This window comes from Mustela lutreola, chromosome 1 (assembly GCF_030435805.1).
Source record: "Mustela lutreola isolate mMusLut2 chromosome 1, mMusLut2.pri, whole genome shotgun sequence".
NCBI classification, from domain to species: Eukaryota; Metazoa; Chordata; class Mammalia; order Carnivora; family Mustelidae; genus Mustela; species Mustela lutreola.
The window spans coordinates 163,786,870-163,807,598 of NC_081290.1; the positions used below are offsets into that span (position 1 = coordinate 163,786,870).

At 50.2% G+C, this 20,729-nt stretch overlaps 1 protein-coding gene across 3 annotated transcripts in view; it reads left to right on the forward strand.

Annotated features, from left to right (window-relative positions):
- Positions 1 to 20,729, forward strand: part of PEBP4 (phosphatidylethanolamine binding protein 4) — a 232,432-nt gene that overhangs the window by 40,948 nt on the left and 170,755 nt on the right. For all 3 annotated transcript variants that reach the window (XM_059178225.1, XM_059178243.1, XM_059178235.1), the window contains exon 3: positions 1,102 to 1,228. In XM_059178225.1, coding sequence (XP_059034208.1) covers positions 1,102 to 1,228 — 127 coding nt within the window. The remainder of the gene's footprint in view (positions 1 to 1,101; positions 1,229 to 20,729) is intronic.

Genomic DNA, 20,729 nt, shown 5'->3' on the forward strand with positions numbered 1-20,729 from the left:
CCATCCTCACCCCCAGCAAGGGAATCGTGGCCAGCCCTGGTTGACCCCTGGCAGGCTGTGGAGCTGCTCAGCCACGTTGGGCTTTTCGGCAAAGGCGGAGGACCCACCTTTTCTCTGTCTGTGAATCATCTTAACCAAATGCACCCTGCCGAGACCCTGGGTCTTGGTGATTAAAAAAAATATGGCGGAACAGAGAGAAAGGGCAAATTAAAAAAAAAAAAAAAAAAAAAAAAAAAAAAGTTGGTTCAAAGATCTTGGGTTTTGTTTTTTTTTTTAAATATCAGTTTGACAGCCTAGCTTACATCCCTGAGTTTTGGTTACAGGTGAGCCCTTAAGGCTAATCCTGATGGAGTTTTGGGAACAGCCCTCCAGGGGAACAGGATTCTTAGAGCATTCATGCTGTTCAGCTCTTTCAGGGAAAAAGCAGACAAATGGATTCATCCCACTGTCTTAGGGACCAGAGAGTTTACCCTCTACGAGACATTTGCATTCTGAAAGTACAGGGAGTAGTAGGTCGAGGGCCTAGGTTATCGGGCGACACATGACCCAGAGAGGTGGGTTAGGGAAACTACCAGGGACGATTGCCAGACTTGGAGGGGATCTGGGTTGTTTAGGGTCGACGAAGGCTGGATCCGTGAAGAAGGCTGTGCGCACTTGCTAAACCTTTCTTGATGTAAAGAAAACATTCCTGGAAAGCACTGTGTAAATATTGTTCTTATAAACCCAATCCTACTTTAAAGACACTGACCAGGTTTGCCTAAAGATGTATGTTCTTCCTGAGGAGTAAATACAGATGACCGTTAACGTCTTCTGACCGCTGGTGGCTCGTTGTAAACATCGATCGCCTTCTTCGCTCCTCACACCAGCGCTATCAGTACGTACGGTCCATGTCCCCATTTTACAGGTGAACAAACTGAGGCACCAAGAGGTCAAGTAACTCTTAACACACACTGGTCACACTAGAAAGTGACCACAACTAGTTGGTAGCAGGCCTAGGATTCAATCCCACTTACTCCACATTCTCCACAGCACAAGTGAACGGTGTGAGCGCTCAGCCTGCCCCAGAACTGACATGGGCTGACCATCTCCCTCTCTCCATAGGGGCCTTGAAGTTTTCTACCCAGAGCTGGGGAACATCGGCTGCATGATTATTCCCGACTGCAACAACTACAGACTAAAGATCACCCACTGGGCTGAGCCCATAGTCAAGTTCCCTAGGGCCTTGGAGGTAAGTGAGCAAGCCTGGCCTGGAAGGGGAGGGCCATGGGTCTTGGCTTCCCTCTGAGCATGCTCATCTGGGTGACTTGAAGCCATGGGCAGGGCCATCTTGGTTGGGTCTTGGAGTCCCACGTGACCACGGATACCACAAGCATGTGCCCTCCTTAGAGAAGCTCTATAACCTTGGAGGAGGTTGGGATGGGGGAATGGGGCTGCAGCCTGGGCACTGTAGTGGGACTCTGGGGCCGCTCTGCTGGGTCTTTGCCTGCTCCCAGAGAAGCCTTGCTCCTCAGTGCACGCGGAGACCAGCTGGTGTGTGCTTTGGGGTTGGCAGAGAAAAGGAGGAGAGAGGGAGTCCTTTCTCCAGGTGCAAGGTGGCTCGGCTTTCAGAATGATCTTCCAGACATGGAGGAGCTAGTTTGTAATGGGCTAAATAAGAGGAGTAGTGCATCCTGACTCCGTCCTTACAATATGAAACACACCTGAGAGTTTGCTCGCACTTGTCTGAAACAGAAGATTGAAGCATTTTTAGGAATCGCAAATAAGTGTTCTTTCTACCAGGAAATGACTAGTACTATCTTGTTCTGGAAGCTTCCCTTAGATTGGGGATGCAGTAAGCCTGGGGAAGGGCCATGGAAGTAGGAAGTGGGACTGTGGCTCCTGCTTGCAGTGGCCAGGCCAGGTCCTGGGGGCGCTGCTCCAGTGTTCCGGTCACTGTCTCTTTGTTTCTTGACTCCTGGGTCACACTGAGCCCCCAAAGTGTCAGCAGTGGAGGGCGACTCTGCCTCCATCTTTGTGGTGTTTGATTAGGAGGTGCCCATGTCAACCTACATACAAGGACTGTGATGTGGCCGGGAATCAGGCCACAAATGGGTGGAGATGGAAGGGTCACGGTCAGGATGTGACCCCACACACACCACGCGGACGCGCACAGCCTTCTGGTCCCTTCTGTGTGCAGCGGCAGGGAGAGGCCACTGACGGCTCTTCCCCTCTGTCTGTCCGGCCTGGGGACTCTCGGTGCTGCTGTTGATCAGGCCTGATGGCGGTCAGGACAAACACAACAAAACAGCAAGTTCTGGGGTGGAGATCACAGCGTCCTCACATGGAGAGGGTAGATTTTTCTCTCTCTCTGGGACTGTTTCCACTATCAGGGAACCAATACACTGTGATGTGTCCCACAATTTATGAGACTGGGAACACAAAGCTTTGACTGGCTATTGTGTTTGCGATCGTGACAAATGTCCTTTCCTCCGGGACTCTAAGCAAGCAGTAATAAGGATGCCTTCTGGGTCTCCTCTCCCTCAACCCTCCCAAGCCCCATGCTCATGACCATGCAAGCACACACACGAGCACACCTGCACGTCAGCCCTCCTCCCTGGAGACCCTTGGCCTGGGTTGCACCATTGGACACGTGGGAGAGAAGCAGAGGAAACATAGGACCCTGAGATTCTAACGCTCAGAACAGGATGTGGAGGGCTCCTGCAGGGCAGGAGCCCAGTCTTTTAGGGAAGAGTATAATGCTGCACCTGGGACAAGATGCTCTACTTTGCCATTAATTCACTTGTCCTTGGTTCTGCCACTGAAGGAGTAAGGAGGTAGATCCAAAAACTCTTTCGCAGCCCACTGACTGTCGCAGGAGGGTTTCTCAAACGGCTCCACTCTGCGTGATATTATAGCAGATGGCCACTAGATGGCAGTGCAGACTTTTCTGAGTACCTGGTGTACTTGGTTTGAAGCAAGCTTGGGAAGTCTGCCTTTGATTTGTCTTGGTCCATACTGATTGTCCTGGGGTGTGAATGCATCCTGGGGTGTGAATGCATCACCTCCACCAGGTCATGAAATTTCCCACCCTGTCTCTGTCCAGAGGCGGGATGGTGAAGAAAACCTGGAGACTTATGAGGACCACAGAGCTGTGATTAAGAAAGCCAAGGAGGGTCTACGGCCATACCACCCTGAACGCGCCCGATCTCGTCTGATCTCGGAAGCTAAGCAGGGTCGGGCCTGGTTAGTACTTGGATGGGAAGAAAGCCAAGGAGGGGCGCCTGGGTGGCTCAGTGGGTTAAAACCTCTGCCTTTGGCTCAGGTCATGATCCCAGGGTCCTGGGATCAAGCCCCGCATCCATCGGGGCTCAGCAGGGGGCCTGCTTCCTCCTCTCCCTCTGCCTGCCTCTCTGCCTACTTGTAATCTCTGTCTGTCAAATAAATAAATAAAATCTTAAAAAAAAAAAAAAAGTCAAGGTCAGAAGTTTCACCAAAAAAAAAAAAAAAAAATGGTCAAAGTGATGGAAACAAAGGAAGAAAAAGTAATATTCTACTACTGTAGAACTTGACTTTTTTTGGAAATATAGCTGATGTTTGACAAGGCAGATTCAGTTTGAGTTCCCAAAAAACACCATTAATCAAGTGGTACCCACTTTATGCTGGATACTGTTCATGTGTCATTTCATTTAAAGTTTTCATCAAGTCTGCAAATGAAGTGTTTCTTTGGTTGAGACTGTCAGTAGCAAATAACAAAAGCCAGTTTGACTGGTTTTTGGTTCACAAACCAAAAACTCCAGGGATAGCTTCAGACATGGCTGGATCCAGGTGCCCAAACAACATCACTAAAAATCTTTCTTTCCCTTTTCTCTGTGCTGGTTTTATGTGTAAATAGACTCTTTCCTTGTGGTGGCAACGGCAACCCCATCAGCTTCAGATTTGTGTTACTAGTTTATCAATCCTAGTGGGTATAGGTTGACACTTTACAACCATTAAAAATCCCAGGATTTGTCCTGCTTAGATCACATACTTATCCCTGAACTAATCACCCTGGGTAGGCCCATTAAATCTACAAAAGCTGGAGCAGAAGAGGATGGTTCCTTCAAAGGAGAATCAAGGTGCTGGTTGTTAGAAGGGAGAAAAGATATTGGGTCAGAAAAACAAGAGAAGTTCTTGCGGAAGAATTTAATCAAAGCAGGTGCAGAGCTGGAAAGTGGCAGAACCAGGGTTTAAACCCAGGTCTGCCCAGCATCAAAGGCTTGGCCACGGGACCACTGACAATGGCTCTCAGGGGCGACATCAGGGTGCTGGTACCGTTGGAGAGGGCTTGCTGAACAGAAGCTTTCCTGGGGCAGAAAGGAATGGTTGCTAAGAAGGATGGTGATGAAGAGGGGGAGACAGGCCAGGGACAATGGGAAATGAGAAGATGATCAGAGCTTCCCTGGAGGGGTAGAGAAAGCAAATATCTCTAGAAAGAAAGCAACTGGAAAAGTTGGAGAGGAAGTGGATGCTATCTGGGAATAGGGTCCCTCAAAAGAGCAGGCAGGGGAACAGAGTGACAGAGAAGAGGATTGTAAGCATTTCCTCTGGGCCCAGAGCCTGATGAGAAAGGACAAACAGATAGCAAAGGGCTATGTGGGGATAGTGTCTCGTTTCAAAGGTGATTACAGCAAAAGCCACCAAAGCAGCAGGTGCCCGTGGTGCCTTGGAAGCTCCCACCACCACCACCAAGCAAGCCCCGAGGCCCTGGAAGGAGGTGGTCAGTGGGCCTGGGACTGTGTCTCTGCGCCTCCTAGAGGTTTTCCCTTCTGCACACCTTTGCTCAGGCCACTTCCCATATCCGGACCTTGCATTCTGGGACACCTTGATCACACCAAAATGCTTCTTCTAAGAAGCCTTCCCTGATTGCCTCCCACTTAGCCCTCTCCTCATCCCTGGCTGGTCTCTTCTTTCTATGAGCTTTTAATTTTTTTTTTATTATTTTTAAAAAGATTTTATTTATTTCCTTGACAAAGAGAGACATAGTGAGAGAGGGAACTCAAGCAGGGAGAGCAGGAAAGGGAGAAGCGGGCTCCCCGTCGAGCAGGGAGCCCAATGCAGGGCTGGATTCCAGGACTCTGGGATCATGACCTGAGCTGAAGGCCAATGCTTAATGACTAAACTACCCAGGCGCCCCTCTCTGAGCTTTTTAAATGTCCCCTACCCACCAGACCTAGCGTTTACTTCCTCTGGCTTGTATTGTTGTTGCTTATTTCTATCTCCCAGAACCTTGACCTGTGTATAAGCTCTAGGAAAGTAGGACCGGCCACAACCCCTTACCACGTTTGCAGATCCCATGTTGGCTGACCAGGCGAGTGAGTAGAGAATGAATGAATGGCAGGGGAAGGACACCTCCTGGAGGTGAACCATGAGATGTGTGAGTCCCACGGTTTGCCTTTTAAGCTGCTGGGTGCCCAGGTGAGCCGGGTGGACTCTGAACCCAGCGCTAGTCCCTCCTCCACCCAGGGCGGCGGGGGGCGGCTCAGGGCTGGAAAGGGGACAGCCAGGAGACAAATCCAGCTGGTTTCCCAAAAGGCAAAGTTGTGCAGGGAAATGTGAACGGTCCCTGTGTCAACAGTCCTGAGAGCTGAGAGAAGTCTTGAAATAAGAGGCAGCTTTCTCCCTGGGTGCTCTGACAAACATTAAGAGGCAAACGTCTTAAAATGCATCCCTTCTCAAGACGATGCAAACTGAAAGGCCCCTGAGAAGCTTCTTGACTGAGGCTTATTCTTCACCTTGAATTTCACCAGCTGGAAACCTTTTGAAGTGAAGAAATTGCCTTTAAGTGGGGAATATGCATTGCATTAGAGAGAAGGAATAAGGAGTCCTGCTGTCCCTCGGGTTTCCAGGCGGCTCCACCGCTTTCTCCTTCCCAGAAAGCAGGTGACTCTGAACAGCCTCGCCCTGGGTGGGACAGGCCTAGCCCCATGCCACCCTGGACCCACAGTGTCTGTGTTGCTGCTTCCTGGGGGCCACCTCCTTGCACTTGCGGGCCCAGAGTGGGGACAAACTTGGGACACAGGCGGTTGGCATCACAGACTCTGTGCTGAAAGAGACCTCGGAGCTAACTAGCCTGCCTCCCATCCTTCTCTTCATGCTCAGAGCAGCACAGGGCTGCTGAGGTCACAGATGATGAGTGGAGGTGGGACACAGGGCTCCTGACACGGGGTAAGGCTGGTTAGAGCAGCCCCCCACCCCCTCACCAATGGACGGGGCAGATTCTCTTACTCCCGGCAAGAAAGGGCAGAGGAGGGGCGTGCATACCTACAGGGGCAGCCAAGTGCGGCAGCCCAGCAGGATTTAGTGTCAGTGACAGGAAGTGATTCACTTAACACATACTCACTGAATACACAGACACCATATTAGTGCCTCTGAGCCCAAAACCGAAGGCACCACAGCAATGCTCCCAGTCTAGGTGGGAATACGGGTGGGTGGCCGGCAAATGTGGGGTCGTGTGGTGTCAGGTCTGTGATACAGGAACTGCAGGTACCACAAGGACCGGGCAGGGCAGCCAAGCTGAGTGGCAGTCAGGGAAGGCCTCCAGGAAGAGGTGACCGGAGCTGACCTGCAGACAGTGAATAGACAGGGCATGAAGGGGAGGCCCCGAGTGGCTGGGTGACGGATGAGGCTCGGGCGAGGACAGGGTCACAAGGCAAGGGGCCACAAAAGCTGCTTGGCCTGGTGGGGAGTCCGGATTCAATATTGAAGTCAGGCTGGGGAGGGGCTGGTGAAGGCGATTGGATTAGCAGCTTGGGAAGGTGCCTTCCGTCCCCGGCATTCCAGGTGGGAGAAGGGAAGAAAGGAGAGGCTGGAGGCAGAGAGAACACCCCGTTGAAACAGTCAGCATAGGCGAGGGCATGAGCCATGGCACGGATTTGAGAGCTATATAGAAGTGGCATCTGCAGGGCTTGGTGACTGCAGAGGCTCGGGGATGGTGGGGTGGGGTGGGGGGTGGTATGACACTTGGGTTTCTGTGACGGTCAGCCAGAGGAGTGGGGGTGAAGCTGCAGCATCTAACTTATCCTCTAAAACAAGGTGCTTTGGAAAGTGAAGGGACAGGCTGTCGAGAATTATCGGGATGGCAGGGGTGACAGGGCACACTGTCCCATTATTAGGGCTTCCAGCAAGGGACACACTAGATCTACAGGGACAAAGGCCAGTGGCAGTGATTCTGCAGACCCTGAGTTTGAGGATCATGTGTGTGTGCAGAGGCAGGTGCTCCGTGAGCCCGCTGAGCGGAGCAGACAGGGCTGGAGGCCTAGACTGGGGTCCTCAGTGCCAGGGGGTGGGCAGTAGAAGCTGGAGGTGGCGGGACTCCCTCGGAGGGAGGTTATGGAAGGGTCCCCTGTGGCCCGCCTGCAGAGGTCAGACTGGCACAGGAGAAAGTGTAACTGATGTAACCCAGCCAGCTGCTGGCAAGCCCCGTCAGGGACAGAAGTGAATGAGAAAGGGACACGGCGGGCTGGGCACACACACACCGGAAGTGTGCGGGAGACAAGGGGCACCCAAGCTATTGAAATGCTGGCCGGAAAGAGCCAGTTCTAAGGGCCAAAGCCCCATGCAGCAGAAATTGGAGATAATGGGCCCAGTGGAGAAGTTCACATCTGAGAAGAAGAACCACGAGGGTGGTGGAGGTCACACAAAGGGCAGGAGATTTCCTCAGAGGCCAAGGGTAGGAATCACGGAAGACTCAGGTGTGGGGGGTGGGGTGGGGGGAGCAGCCGCAGGGGCCAGGTTAGGGAGAGCTGTTAGATTTGGCAAATTCCCTGGCACTGCTCTTGAGGACGGAGAGAAGAGTTCCAGAAGGAGCGGCTGGGAGCAGATGGCAAATCCAGGACAGGGTGGGGGCTTCAGCAATACTCCGAGTGGTAGAGGGAACTCGTGACCTGCAACCCTAACCTGTGACACAAGCTTAGTAAATGCTATCAGCTGTCATTCTAAGAGACAGGCCTGGAATCTGAAGAGTACACGGCACAGAGGATTTGGGCTTCTGGAGAATTCAAAGGGCAACGCTTATCACCGTCTCCAACCCTTGCAGCCAGGTTTTGAAGTTGCAGAGAAACTTCTCACATAGGGTTTCACACGATCCTCCTAATAATGTTGGGAGCTAGGCAGAGTAGGTGAAGGGCCCTCCCAAGGTCACACTTGCCAAAGCTGGGAAGTAGGAGAGCCAGCTTTAGATCCCCTCCAGGTCCACTGTCTTCCAGCTACATAACTTTCCCTCTTGACTCCATCCTGGTTACTTGAAAATGGATGGGGTTCTGGGTGGCTTCATGCCGAAGCATCCTTGCCGCCAGCATTTTTGCTGCACAGCTCGTGGGCTATCATGCAATTTTGCTGCAAAAACAAAAATCATGAAAAACAAAAGAGGGACATCCATTAAAAAGGAGATAATGAAACGCAAAGAACAAATTACAAAATTAAAAAGACTCTCTTGTGAAGTATAAAAATATTTGAACATACCAAAAATGCCTACTGTGGATTCCTGGCAACTGTACACGTATCATTGATTTTGTAGATTATATGTAGCTAGGTACTTGTCTTCAAAGTCTTTCCTTCATGGCAGCATATACTTTTTTTTTCTTGTTGATTCGCCTCCTTTTGCGGCCTCACACTTTCTCTCTTTTCACTGAGGTTTCCTCCTTCATCGAGGGAGGTATCAGTTTCCAAATACCGGGCTGTGCACCTGCTACCGAGTTTTGTATGGTGTGGCGACAGCCTTCTACACTATTGTTTGTCTCTGGCCTCTGGTTCCCTGTTACCGATGGGCATTCCGAAGTGCCACGGGAAATGTGGGTTGGAAACTCTGGGTCACTGTAGAGACGGCCACGAGTGCTGAGATTGTAGAGGGTAAAGCTCTGCGGTGAAACCAACCAGTCAGCCGGTTACTTTTCGTCTTTTATGGCAAAGTTGCCTTACGGCCCATTACTTCCGCGGCAAACGTGTGTGCTGCCCAGATGCTCACGGCCGAAGAGCCAGACGCAGTCACCTGGTGTCTGCACTGGGCTCGGGCGGCCATTCCTGTGTCCAGATCCCAGTGGAGGCCTCCTGTGGGCCCCTCAGCCTGTCACCATTGCACGAGCAGGGGACTCCAGCCAACACGAGCCTTAGCCCTGCCCGCCACCAGAAGCACCTCGTAAAGGTGAGAACAGGCATGGTTGTCATTGTAAAAATACTGAACTCAGAAGTGCTTTGTGTGGCTAATGTTTTGCTGGTAAGGAAGCTCCTTGGCCTTGATCTTTATTTCCAGTACTTTCTCCCCACCCCACCACCCCACCACCTTTCTTGTCGTTATACTCACTGCTCCAGGGTTTGCAAATGTCTGGTCAGCCCGGAGCCTGACCTTCCTGGAGCTTTTTAATCAAGCCGCCTGTCCCCCGTGCACAGGGGTGCTCCTCCGAGCGCAGGCAAACAGGGTGTTTTCTCAGTGGTTGGGCATCTGATGTTGGCCAAAAGCTCTCAGTCAAGTGTGGGGAAACAGGTTCCAGATGTTTTTCAGATCAAATAATGTTCCTTTGAAAAAAAAACAAAAAAACAAAAAACCGTGTGGGCCTCTCCTGGGAGGGGGCATGTAGGATCTGAAAGGAGAGTTCACTGGGTTTGCATCCTGTTTTTTTTTTAAAAAGGTCATTCAGCAAGTATCTGTGTGGGGCACGTCTCATGTGTGGGATCTATCTGTTCAGAGCCGACTGTTGGGGGTGTGAGCACAGGCTTCTTGGATTTTAAAATAGCTGCCCGGCCCTTGTGGGAGCCATTTGGAGAGACGAATATTCGAATTTTGAATGTACAGTGGCTTGTTGCCTGTTCTCACTGGAGAGAAAAGACAGTGGCCTCAAGAGCCGTTCAGAGAAGGGTTTTGAAACTGTTTGAGTGATGATGTTATTTGTTAATATTTGCTGTCTTGGGTGGAGGGAGGGGGAGGGGGAGAAGGAAGTAGAAGGTCCTCTGCTGGCTAGAACCGCTGCCAGGACACAGTCCCATGGACTTTGAGGTATCTTGCTCTCTTACCAGTGCATCCCCGATGCCAGCTCACATGTTGTTCTGTGTTAGAGCCCACCCGACCCTAACAATGGCAATGTGGAGACTGTTTTACAGATGAGGAAGCAGCAGCTCGTGGGAAATTATCTATTTAGTTTTTTTAAAAAGATACTATTTATTTATTTAACAGAGAAGGAGCACAAACAGGGGGAGCAGCAGGCAGAGGGAGAAGCAGGCTCCCCACTGAGCAGGGAGCCCGATGCGGGGCTCGATCCCAGGACCTGAGGATCATGACCTGAGCCAAAGGCAGATGCTAATGAATGAGCCACCCAGACCCGCTCTATGTAATTTTTTAAAAAGATTTCATTTATTTATTTGACAGAGAGATTACAAATAGGCAGAAAAGCAGGCAGAGAGAGAGGGAAGCAGGCTGAGCAGAGAGCCCATTGTGGGGCTTGATCCCAGGACCCCGGGATCATGACCTGAGCCGAAGGCAGCAGCTTAACCCACTGAGCCACCCAGGTGCCCCCCTCTATGTAATTTTTAATAGACTTTATTTTTTTTTTTTAAGATTTTATTTATTTGACAGAGAGAGATCACAAGTAGGCAGAGAGGCAGGCAGAGAGAGAGAGAGAGAGGGAAGCAAACTCCCTGCTGAGCAGATAGCCCAATGCGGGACTCGATCCCAGGACCCTGAGATCATGACCTGAGCCAAAGGCAGTGGCTTAACCCACTGAGCCACCCTGGCGCCCTAGACTTTATTTTTTAGAGAAGTTTTACATTCACAGAAAAATTGAGTGGAGGGGTATATTTGTTACAATTGATGACCCTGCACTGACACATTGTTATCACCCACAGTGCATGGTTTGCAGGAGGGTTCCCTCTTGGTGTTATACATTGTATAGGCTTGGACAGATGCATGTGACATGTATCCATCATTATAGTATCAGACAGAGTAGTTTCACTGTTCTAAAAATCCTCTGTGCTCCACCTACTCGTTCCCCAACTCCTGGCAACTACTGATCTTTCTGCTCTCTACATGGTTTTTGCCTTTTCTAGAATGTCGTAGTTGGAATCCTACCGTATATAGCTTTTTTTGGATTAATAGCGTAGACTACCAGCTGGGCCTCCACAGAAGGGTCTGGTACCTGCCCATCTTGGCCTAAGCTAGTGGCCAGTCATCCTGTAGCTTAGCTTTCCTTTTGGGGACTTGCCCTTCCCTCGACTGGAGGTTTCTGGTGAGGCTTTGGAGTGGTTCTCCTGCACCTGATGTCGACTTGGGCATTGCCCCCATTTGGGTTCTTGTCTGTCTCTCCAAAGAGAATGTAAACTCCCTGGGATATGGAGCTAAGTGCGGGATGCTGGCGGGACGGGGGCAGGTAACTAGAGTATAAGTGTTTCAGTTTTCAAACCACTTTCCTTTGTCATGACGGTTCTTATCTCCCATCAGTCCCAAGAGGTGGGCCAGGCAATTGTCTCTGCTACACTGAGGATCCTTGGCCCAGGGAAGGCCAGAGAAGGCAGAAGCTCCTCCTCAGAGCCCAGTACCCATCTCCTTGTTGCCTCACACCCCATTTAGGACTCCTTGCAGCTTTGTGGATACTAGCTTGCCCTAAATGCACAGACATGCTAAGTGGAGTGATGAAGCCTGGGCTCGAATCCTTGGCTCCTGTACCATGCTTTTCCTTCCTGTACCCCCTGCAACCCTGTCGTCCCCAAGCATTTACTACATGGCCACACTGACTGTTTCCGATGCAGTCAGGCTCTGTGCTAAGTGCCGCAGGAGATATGATTACCTTCATTTCTCAGGCCAGGAAACTGAGGCACAGAAAGGTTCCAGAGCTCATGAGTGAGAGTCAGGATTTGAACCTAGGTCTATATGGGCTCATCCCCCGAGAGTCGAAGGCCACCTGCAGGGTGCCCCAAATGACCTCAGCTGTTTCCCAGCTGCGGCCTCAGCTACCCAACCCCAGGTCCAGGGAAGAAGCCAGCCCCTAAGGCGAACAGAGAAGGAGTAAGCAGGAGATCTCCTCTTGTTCCATTGCCTCCCTTTACAAATGGGCCTCGTGATAGCAAATAACTTAGCAAAGGGAGAGATAAAGAGTGGGACCTGGAGGTGTGCAGGGTTGTGCACATATCAGAGACCCTTGGTTTCTCCCCTATCTCTAGATCTGCCCTGCTACCCCAAGGGACAACCAGAGTAAGCTATCAGACATTCCTTTTTTTTTTTTTTTTTTTTTTTTTAATATTATTTATTTGACAGAGAGAGAGAGAGATCACAAGCAGGCAGAGAGAGAGAGAGGCGGAAGCAGGCTCCCCGCTGAGCAGAGAGCCCGATGTGGGGCTCGATCCCAGGACCCTGGGATCATGACCTGAGCTCAAGACAGAGGCTTAACACACTGAGCCACCCAGGCACCCCAGACATTCTTAATTTTCATGTCTGAGTTCTTTCCATTACAGTTGGGAATGCAGAGGGTCCATCTCCATGGCCTAGAGTTGTAGAGATGCCCTAAGCAGAGGCAGACAAGGCCTAGAAGGGAAGAGGGCCAGGCCTGGCTCCCAGGCCTGGCTCTCCAGGCCCTGGATCTGGGAAGGCAGAGAGAGCCTCCTGTGGTCTCCTGGGGCTGCAATTGCACCAGTAAACACCAGAGGGAGACAGGTGACTGTCATCCTGCCCCAGACAAGGAGAGCCCGCTTACCAGCTAAGAAGGCATTGCCCAGGGCGGGCAGACCGTGGAGACCTACCCAGTAATGGAGAAACAGAGGGTCCTGGATTTGGGTTGGGTGTGCATGCCGCAACACCCCTCTTGCCATCTCTCCCTTTGCGGGTTGTGGAAATGCCCTTCTACTCAAATGCAAATATCCTTGGACTGAATACTTTAAATGGGGGGGGGGCACTAACTGGAAATGCCCTTAGGGGCCAGGCCCTAATAGGTGGATGAAATACACAATTGAAAGGAAAGTGGGGCCAGCCAGACCAGCTCTCTCTGAGAATCCCCTCATATCCCACCTGGCATTAAAAGCATTTTTATAGGATTTTACAGTCTGCTCATCCCTGGTTTTCCCTGACCTGCAGAAACTAGAAACTATTCAACTTCCTAAGGATGAACAATCCAGCAGGAATGAGAACTGCTGGGTATCAGAGATACTCCCTTGGTTTAGAGAGCATCAGAGCCTGAGAGGTTATTATGAGAAGCAGTCAGGCTGGGCTTTGCACCGACCTTTTCTTACATCCTAGCTCTGTTGCTCATAACCCTGTGACCTTGGATCTTCTCACTAAGATTCTTTTTCTTCACCTTAAAATAGGTATTACACCTATATCCATTTCTAGGGAAGACCCAGTGGCCATTTCTCAATCCTAATCCTTCTGGTCTCCCTAACAGCATTTGACGGGGTTGGTCACTTTCTCCTCCTAGACACCCCTGGTCCTCTGCTGTCAGGACCTGCAGTCTCTGAATTTCCCTCACCCTCTGTTGTTCTTCACTTCTCAGTCCCCTTGGCCGGCTGCTGCTCCTCTCGCCAACCTCTGGGCATAGGATATCCCAAGCCTCAGGGTTGGGTCTTCTCATCTTTTTCCACACTTTCTCCTTTGTGGTCTCATCCAAGGTCATAACTTTAAATGTTTTCTCTATGATATACTAGTTACAGGGTCACTGGGGTATCTCACAGACATGTCCAACCCCAAGTGCCCACTCTCCAGCCTCCCACCAAACCTGCTCCATCTGCTGTCTTCACCATCTCAGCAAAAAGCAACCCCAGCCTCCCAGCTTGTTGCCTAACCATCTTGGAGTCATCGATAATTGCTCTGGCTTTCCCATTATCCATCCAGTCCACCAGGAAACCCTCTTGGCTTTGCTTCCAGAATATATCCAGAATCGGACCACTTCTCTCCTCCACCAGGAAGACTCTGGCCAGGGCCACACCCTCTCTACGCGGGTTATTACAATAACCACCTAACTGGTCTACCGGACACCGTGTCTGCTCCAAACCCCCAGCCTATTCTCAACACAGCAGCCAGGATGAGCCTTGAAATCTGCAGATCCCATCAGTTTTCTCCTCTGCTCAAAATCCTTCCATTTCTCCCCCATATCACCTGAGTAAGAGGCACAGGACTCACACTGGCTTACAGAACCCTAGAGCCTGGCCCACTTCACCTCTCTGACCTCAGTGCCTACCATTTTTTGCCTTGTTCCCTTGGCCTCCCTTTTGCTTCTTGACCACACCAGCCACGCCTCAGGCCCTTTGCCCTCATATCTTGGTGGAATGCATCCTCACTTCTTCCAGATCTCTGCTTCAAGAGCATCTTCTCCAGGAGGCCTTCCCATCTGCCAGACCTGGTACTCCTGAGCCCCCGGTCCCTCCCCACTTCTTGCCATCGTATTTATGTCTTCTAACCCACATGTAACTTCTTCATTTACCTTGTTTGTTTGTCTCTTTTACCTACTCCCACCCGTACCCTGCAGCTAGGGTGTAAGCTTCGTGAGGGCAGGAATCTTTGGTTGACTCACTGGTGTAGCCCACATACCAGAAGAGTCTCGGTCATGTGGTTGGCACTTAATATTTGTTGAATGAAAGTTATTGGATGAAGATTATGAGAGATCACGTGTGTGTAGCCCTTGGTGCCGACACAGGGAACATTCAGTAAATGTTGGTGGTTATAATCTTCTCTGACGCCCAGGCAACTGGTACAACCTGCAACATGATGGCCAAGCAGGAGACGGCTGGAGGACTTGGGATTCAAGATAGAGGGTAGTGGTGTGTATGTGTATGTGTGTATGTGTGTGTGTTTTCTTTTAAGGGTTTAAGGAGAGAAATGGAGGGGGCAGAGATAGAAGGGAAATATTTATGGCTGGTTGAAAAGCAATAGATCTACAAGGCTGGACACAGGGCTCTGCAGATAGGGGACATCCAGGAAACCTGTGGGATGGATGAACACACCTCTTGAGTTGTTAGTACATGCAGAGTTGACTTTGGAAACTGAGTAAACACCCTCAGTAAAAAGTTTTAGGGGCTGGATTGAAATAAAGATGACAAAAGGCAGGAATTGCCTTTGGCTGGATGGGGCAGGCAGGCTGCAGCGGCCTCTTCCAGGGTGCTGGCTGGAGCTGAGCACCCCATGCTCAGGAGGCCACCATCCCGCTTGGCACTTACTGACTCTCAGACCCTTTGGGGGCTAGACTATCTCCCCAGAGATTGTCCACATCTCTGGGGAGCTGAAGCCCCAGGCTCCTCCCTCAGTGTCTCTTCAAGAGAACTTGGTATTCAAGAAGACCCAATGCCAGCAGAACTGCCTCTAGCTCTTCATCTTGCAAACAGAGTGGTGGTTAATTTCAGGTTTGGAATCCATGCCCCCGATTCTTACCGTGCTAAGACTGAAGCGGCTCACCAGCTCTCCATACATCTGGCACTCCCCGGCCTCCACCTCCCCCATCTCAGATGGGAAACAGAGTCACGTGAGGTGCACCTTTCCCAGTGTGTGGTCTCAGAGCAGCTATTCATGTCTTCCATTCACAAGCAGAACCTCAGGCCCCGCGGAAAGCTGCCTGCCAGGCTGAGCGCTCCCGGAAGGCAGGAGCGGCAGACAGGTCAATTCCCGCATCTCCCTGGCAACCGTCTCTGACCCGACTCCAGCCTTAGGACCATTGGAGGAGCAAATTCAGAGCCCACCTCCAGGTGAAACCCAGGAGGTTTAGAGCAGTCCATGTAAAACCCCAACCACACAGCCATAAAATAACTGGAAAAGCCACATACAGGTGAATATCCCCTGATCTCAGGGTGGAGAAGGTCTGTCTAAGCATAAAATTCAAAGGACAAAATCATAAAGAAAAAGAAGGATGGATGTGAGTTACAACAATATTTGAAACTTCTACACTTTAAAAATGCCGTAAACAAAATAAAAATCCAACGACAAACTGAGAGAACATATGTGCCACAAATATGGCAAAGCATTATTATCTTTATGCATAAGGAGCTCTTATAAATCAATAAGGAAAAGATGAATACCCCATAGAAATAGAGAGCAAAGGATGTAGTAGGTGATTATAGAAATAGGGAAATTCATTAAAAATATGGGGGACAATGCTTCAGTGAAAGGAAGTGTAGTTTTTGTAAGTAGTACAGACTTCGTTTAAAACCAACCAAATTTGTGGTTTGGGTTTTTTGTTGTTGTCGTTGTTTTTTTTTTTTTTTTCTTTTTTTAAAGAAGAGTATACGTTACAGGTAGAAGTACAGATTGCTTCAACCTTTCCGGAGGGTGATTTGATAATGCGTATTAAAATCATTAGCATGTTCATTGTGTTTGAACAGTAATTTTTGTTCTATGAATTTATTCTAATCTGATTACTTAATCAGATACATACACACAAATTTATGTAAAAGGCTGTTCATTGTAGTATTATTTAAAATAGCAAAAGAAAAAAGGAAAACCATGTAAATGTTCAACAATAGACCAGTTAAATAGAATATGTTCTATCCCTATGAAAAAGTACCAGCTAACCATTGAAAATCTTATTCTCAAAGAATATTTAAGGCTATCAGGAAGTCATACACTATATTTTTAAGTGGAAAAAATCAAATGATAAAACAGTAATTTCACTACAGTCTCAATTTTCAAAAATTATATCTTTTTATGCATGAAAAAAACCCTAGACGAATGGAGAATACATCAAAATGTTGACATTGGATCACCTCAAGTGGTGGGATTAAGGGTGATTTTTATTTTCTCCCTTACACTTGTCTGTAATTTCCATATGTTCTCCAATGAACATGTATTACTTTAATAATAAGAAAAAAAATGCTATTTGGGGAGAAAAAGAGTGAATGCTAAGAGGAAAAGCTTCAGCTACCCAAATGGTCTGAGTGCTGGTTGCTGTGGAAACCGTAACTTTGAATTGCCCAACTTTTTGTGAATTACTTCCCTGCTCCGCAGGGTTAGTGCTAGGGCTGGATTCAGCGTTCCTGGGGTGTGGGCATGTGGCCAGGCCAGTGGTGAAAATGGAAGGACCCTGCCGCAGGCCAGGGTCCCCAAGGAGGGTCCTGGGTTTCATTCTGGCTCCCTCTTCCCTTCCAGGTGTCCTGCAGAGGATGCTGGGGCCCAAGCCGCCCTATGTGCACGTGGACTGGGGAGCCAGCAAGAAGCCCACTGCTACCCTGCATAGGGTTCCCCAGTGCCTCTGTGGAGTACTTGGTGGTTCTCCTGAATCAGCTTTGCCCCAAACCAGCCTAGTTTCTGAAGATGGGGTCCCGGCCGTGGTGTGGGGAGGGAGGGAAAGTGGCTTTTTTTTCCTTTTTGTGTCAATGATAAAGACGGGGGTGTCACCAAGTCCCACGGACATTTGCCCTAAGTGGAGCTTTTAACGAAAATCCTAACCCTGGCTTGAGCCCTGACCACTTGCCATCTTGGCTTCCTTCTTTCTGCCCCTGGAGAACAATCCCCTGCACTGGAGGGGAGACGGGCTGAAGCACTAGCCCCAGGGCCTTTCAGGAAGCTGAAAGGCTGGGTACCCTGAGTGCAAAGTCACTTTCATATGCCTATTCTCGGAATGAATGTCTCGCTGCCATTTGTGAATCCTGTTCCGAGCTCTAGGGTGTGGAGAACTGGTTGATTTATAGATCGAGGCAGCCACAAGTTGGAATTTTAAAAAGCAATGTGTCCTTTGAGCAGGAGCCCGGGCTGGGGGCTTTGCAGGCTGTCGCTTTGTCCCAGGGACCAGATGGAACTTGTTTTTCTGTTCACTTGGGGGTTTAACCCTTCGTGCACTCCCTCCCCTACAGCCCCATTCAGGAGCCACTGCCTTTGAGGCCAGGAGTCAGCCAGGAGTGAGAATCCCCGTACCTGAGCCTCAGTGATATTTATTGAAAATGCCTCATCTTTTCAATCCCCTGTCTTTGCCGGAGCATTTTGATTCATTTAGCGTTTGCTGGTGGATGCCAGGCACTGTTTGAAGCACTTTTGAAATATTAACCCATTTAGTCTTCCCAACCATGATTATCCCTGTTTTACAGATAAGTAAACTGAGGCACACATAGGTTAAGCAACTTGGCCAGGGTCCCGCAGTTGGTGGGTGAGGAGGCCAGGATTTGAAGCCCAGCTGTTTGGTCCTCAAATCTATGTATTTCATGACAAAATCTTGGCTGCCTCTCAGACAGCAGGTCAATTAATCCTGTTCTTAACAGTTCAGATCTCTTCGGGGTATTTCTCCCCACTTAAGCTATGGGAGCACAAGGGACCATCAGAGCAAGATGGAGTCTACTGGTTTGTGCCGGAAACATCACTGCCATCCTGGATTTGCCCGACCTGCTACCCTGCTGTTGCTTTTAGGCACGTTAGGCTGCAAAACCCCTATTTATAAGGTCTGTGCCGTGTAACAAGCAGAGTTCAGGGTTTGATGCCCACGTCTACTCCACCCACAGCATGTGCCAACCCAGTGTTACCTGGTGGTAAGTCCTTGAACTTAGATCACTGTCTTCTCCAGGGAAACTTGTATGTCACCTACAGCTTCCTTCCCGCAGAGGTTCTCAGGTTGACCTTTAGCAACCCCCTTTTCCCCTTTATGGAGCAGAACCCACATGGCTCTTTGAACTTTGGGGAACATTGGAACCCTAGCACTTCCCAGGCAGAAAACTGTCCCTTACCCTAGGAAATTCAGCCTGGTTCTCTGTCTCCTTTCTTCAGAGGTAGCATTGGACAGAGGCCTGAGTTGGGCACTCCCTGGGGCTTGGGGCTAGGGACAGTGCCAGGTGTCCAGGACACACTGTCTGAGTGGGGAGAGGCTATAGCCTGGGGAGAAGCTAATAATACATCAGACCCTAAACAAAACAAGTGCTTTGGGGACATTGCCTCCTGCCATGAGGTTACAGGGTCCGGAGATGGCAGGGAACTTGTGATGGTCTATAAGGAAGGATGGAGGGCCTGGAGTCAGGAAGGAGGTGTTTGATCAAAATGGCAAACAATAACAGCACCCGTGAGAGAGATCTTCCTAGCTTGCCTTCCAGACAATCACACCTTGCTCCTTTACATACTCAGATTTCTTCTTTCAATCGTGTTGTGTAAGGCAGTCTTTCTAAAATTGGTTACATATGACCCTGCCTCCCTCAACAGTCTAATGAACATAATTTAACCTCTGTTAAGTGACTCAATGTCACCGTTGCCAACACCTGTTGCGGAGAGCGCCCTTGCTACCTGGGCATTTCCTCACTACATTTCACTTGCTACCTGGGCATTTCCTCACAGCAGGAGCTGCTGAGAGCCATCTAGTGGGCTCCTTCAACAGTCCTCCAAGGCTAAGGCCAGGCCCCTGTGGGCCAGGGGGCCTCGCCCTGAAGGGGAGGTGGCCCCCCCTTAATCAGTCATCTACGACAGGAAGTCAGAACTCCCATGGCTGCCTCAGTCACTCCACAGTGTTTTCTCCCCACAACACTTCTAGCACCAGACGTATGGGTTTTTTCCACACCAACAACCCGTTCTCCAGCTCTCCGTCTGCCAGTGCGGAGCTCCGCTTTTCAGTTCAATCCTCACGCTAACTCTCTAGACTTTGTATCAGACTCTGCCAGCCAAGGGCTTGGTCTCAGACCATCCCCCACTTCAAACCCCAGTCACAAGTATTGGGTGCCCAGAGTGCCCACGCTTCTCTCTGACTTGGCTAAATAATCAGGAGTCCCCACTACACCCCCACTTTCCGGTTCCATAATTTGCTAGGACGGCTCACAGAACTGAGGTAAAGAGTTGACTTACAATTACCAGTTTATTACAAAGGATACAACTCAAGGAACAACCACATGGAAGAGATTCCCAGGGCAAGTTGTGAGGGAGGCTGCGTGGACCTGGCCCTGCCCTTTCTGGGGGCCCCACCCCGTCAGCACCTTGACATGCTCACCAATGGGGACACTCTCCGGGCCCATCATTAGGGGTTTGCATGGAGGCTTCACTTACCAAGGCGTGAATAGCCTTGGTAAGTGAAGCCTCCATGCAGGTGATTAACCAGATCTCCAGCCCCTCCTCCCAAGGTCAGGGGTGGGGCTGAAAGTCCCCACCCTCTAATCACACCTTGGTCTTTCTGGGACCAGCCCCATCTTGATGCTGTCTAGGGGCCCCCAACCACCAGTCGTCCCATCAGCATACAAAAGACACACAACACTGCGGAGATAACTTGAGTCCTGGAGCTGAGGACAAAGACCCAGTTCATGTCTCTGACCATACCACAGTCATGGCGGACCGCGTCGAGAGCAGCTGGGTGGTATTTGGGATGACTTCAGCCACATGCAGGCAGGCTGGACCACAAGGGGACACGTGCCTTTTCCAGGGGTCACCAGCTGCAGACTGACATGACTCATTTCCTGTTTTTGGTCAATTTCACAGCTGACAGCCTGGCTCTGGGACTCTGTGCCACGTGGCAGAGGCCAGATCAAGGTTTATCGATCATGCAAATGATGAGCCAGTGGCTGTGGCTCTCTATCAGCTTGCTTTTTGCTGTCCTGGGGTCTTCCGTGAATTGGGGATGGGTCTCTCATTTCACAGTGGTGCTGAGGATGGGCACCTCGGTCTCTGTGTGCGCTCTGCCCTGGCTGGAAAAGCGGGACAATGCCCAGGACAGGGGCTCAGAAAGGGGTGAAGGGATCTTGGGGAGCCAGAGTCAGAGCTGCTAGAGGTCCAATGGCCACGCCCAGCGTGGAGATTCTTTTTCTGGAGCTAGGTCTGCCTTGGGAATACACGTTTTCTTTTGTTTTCAGAGGGAAGG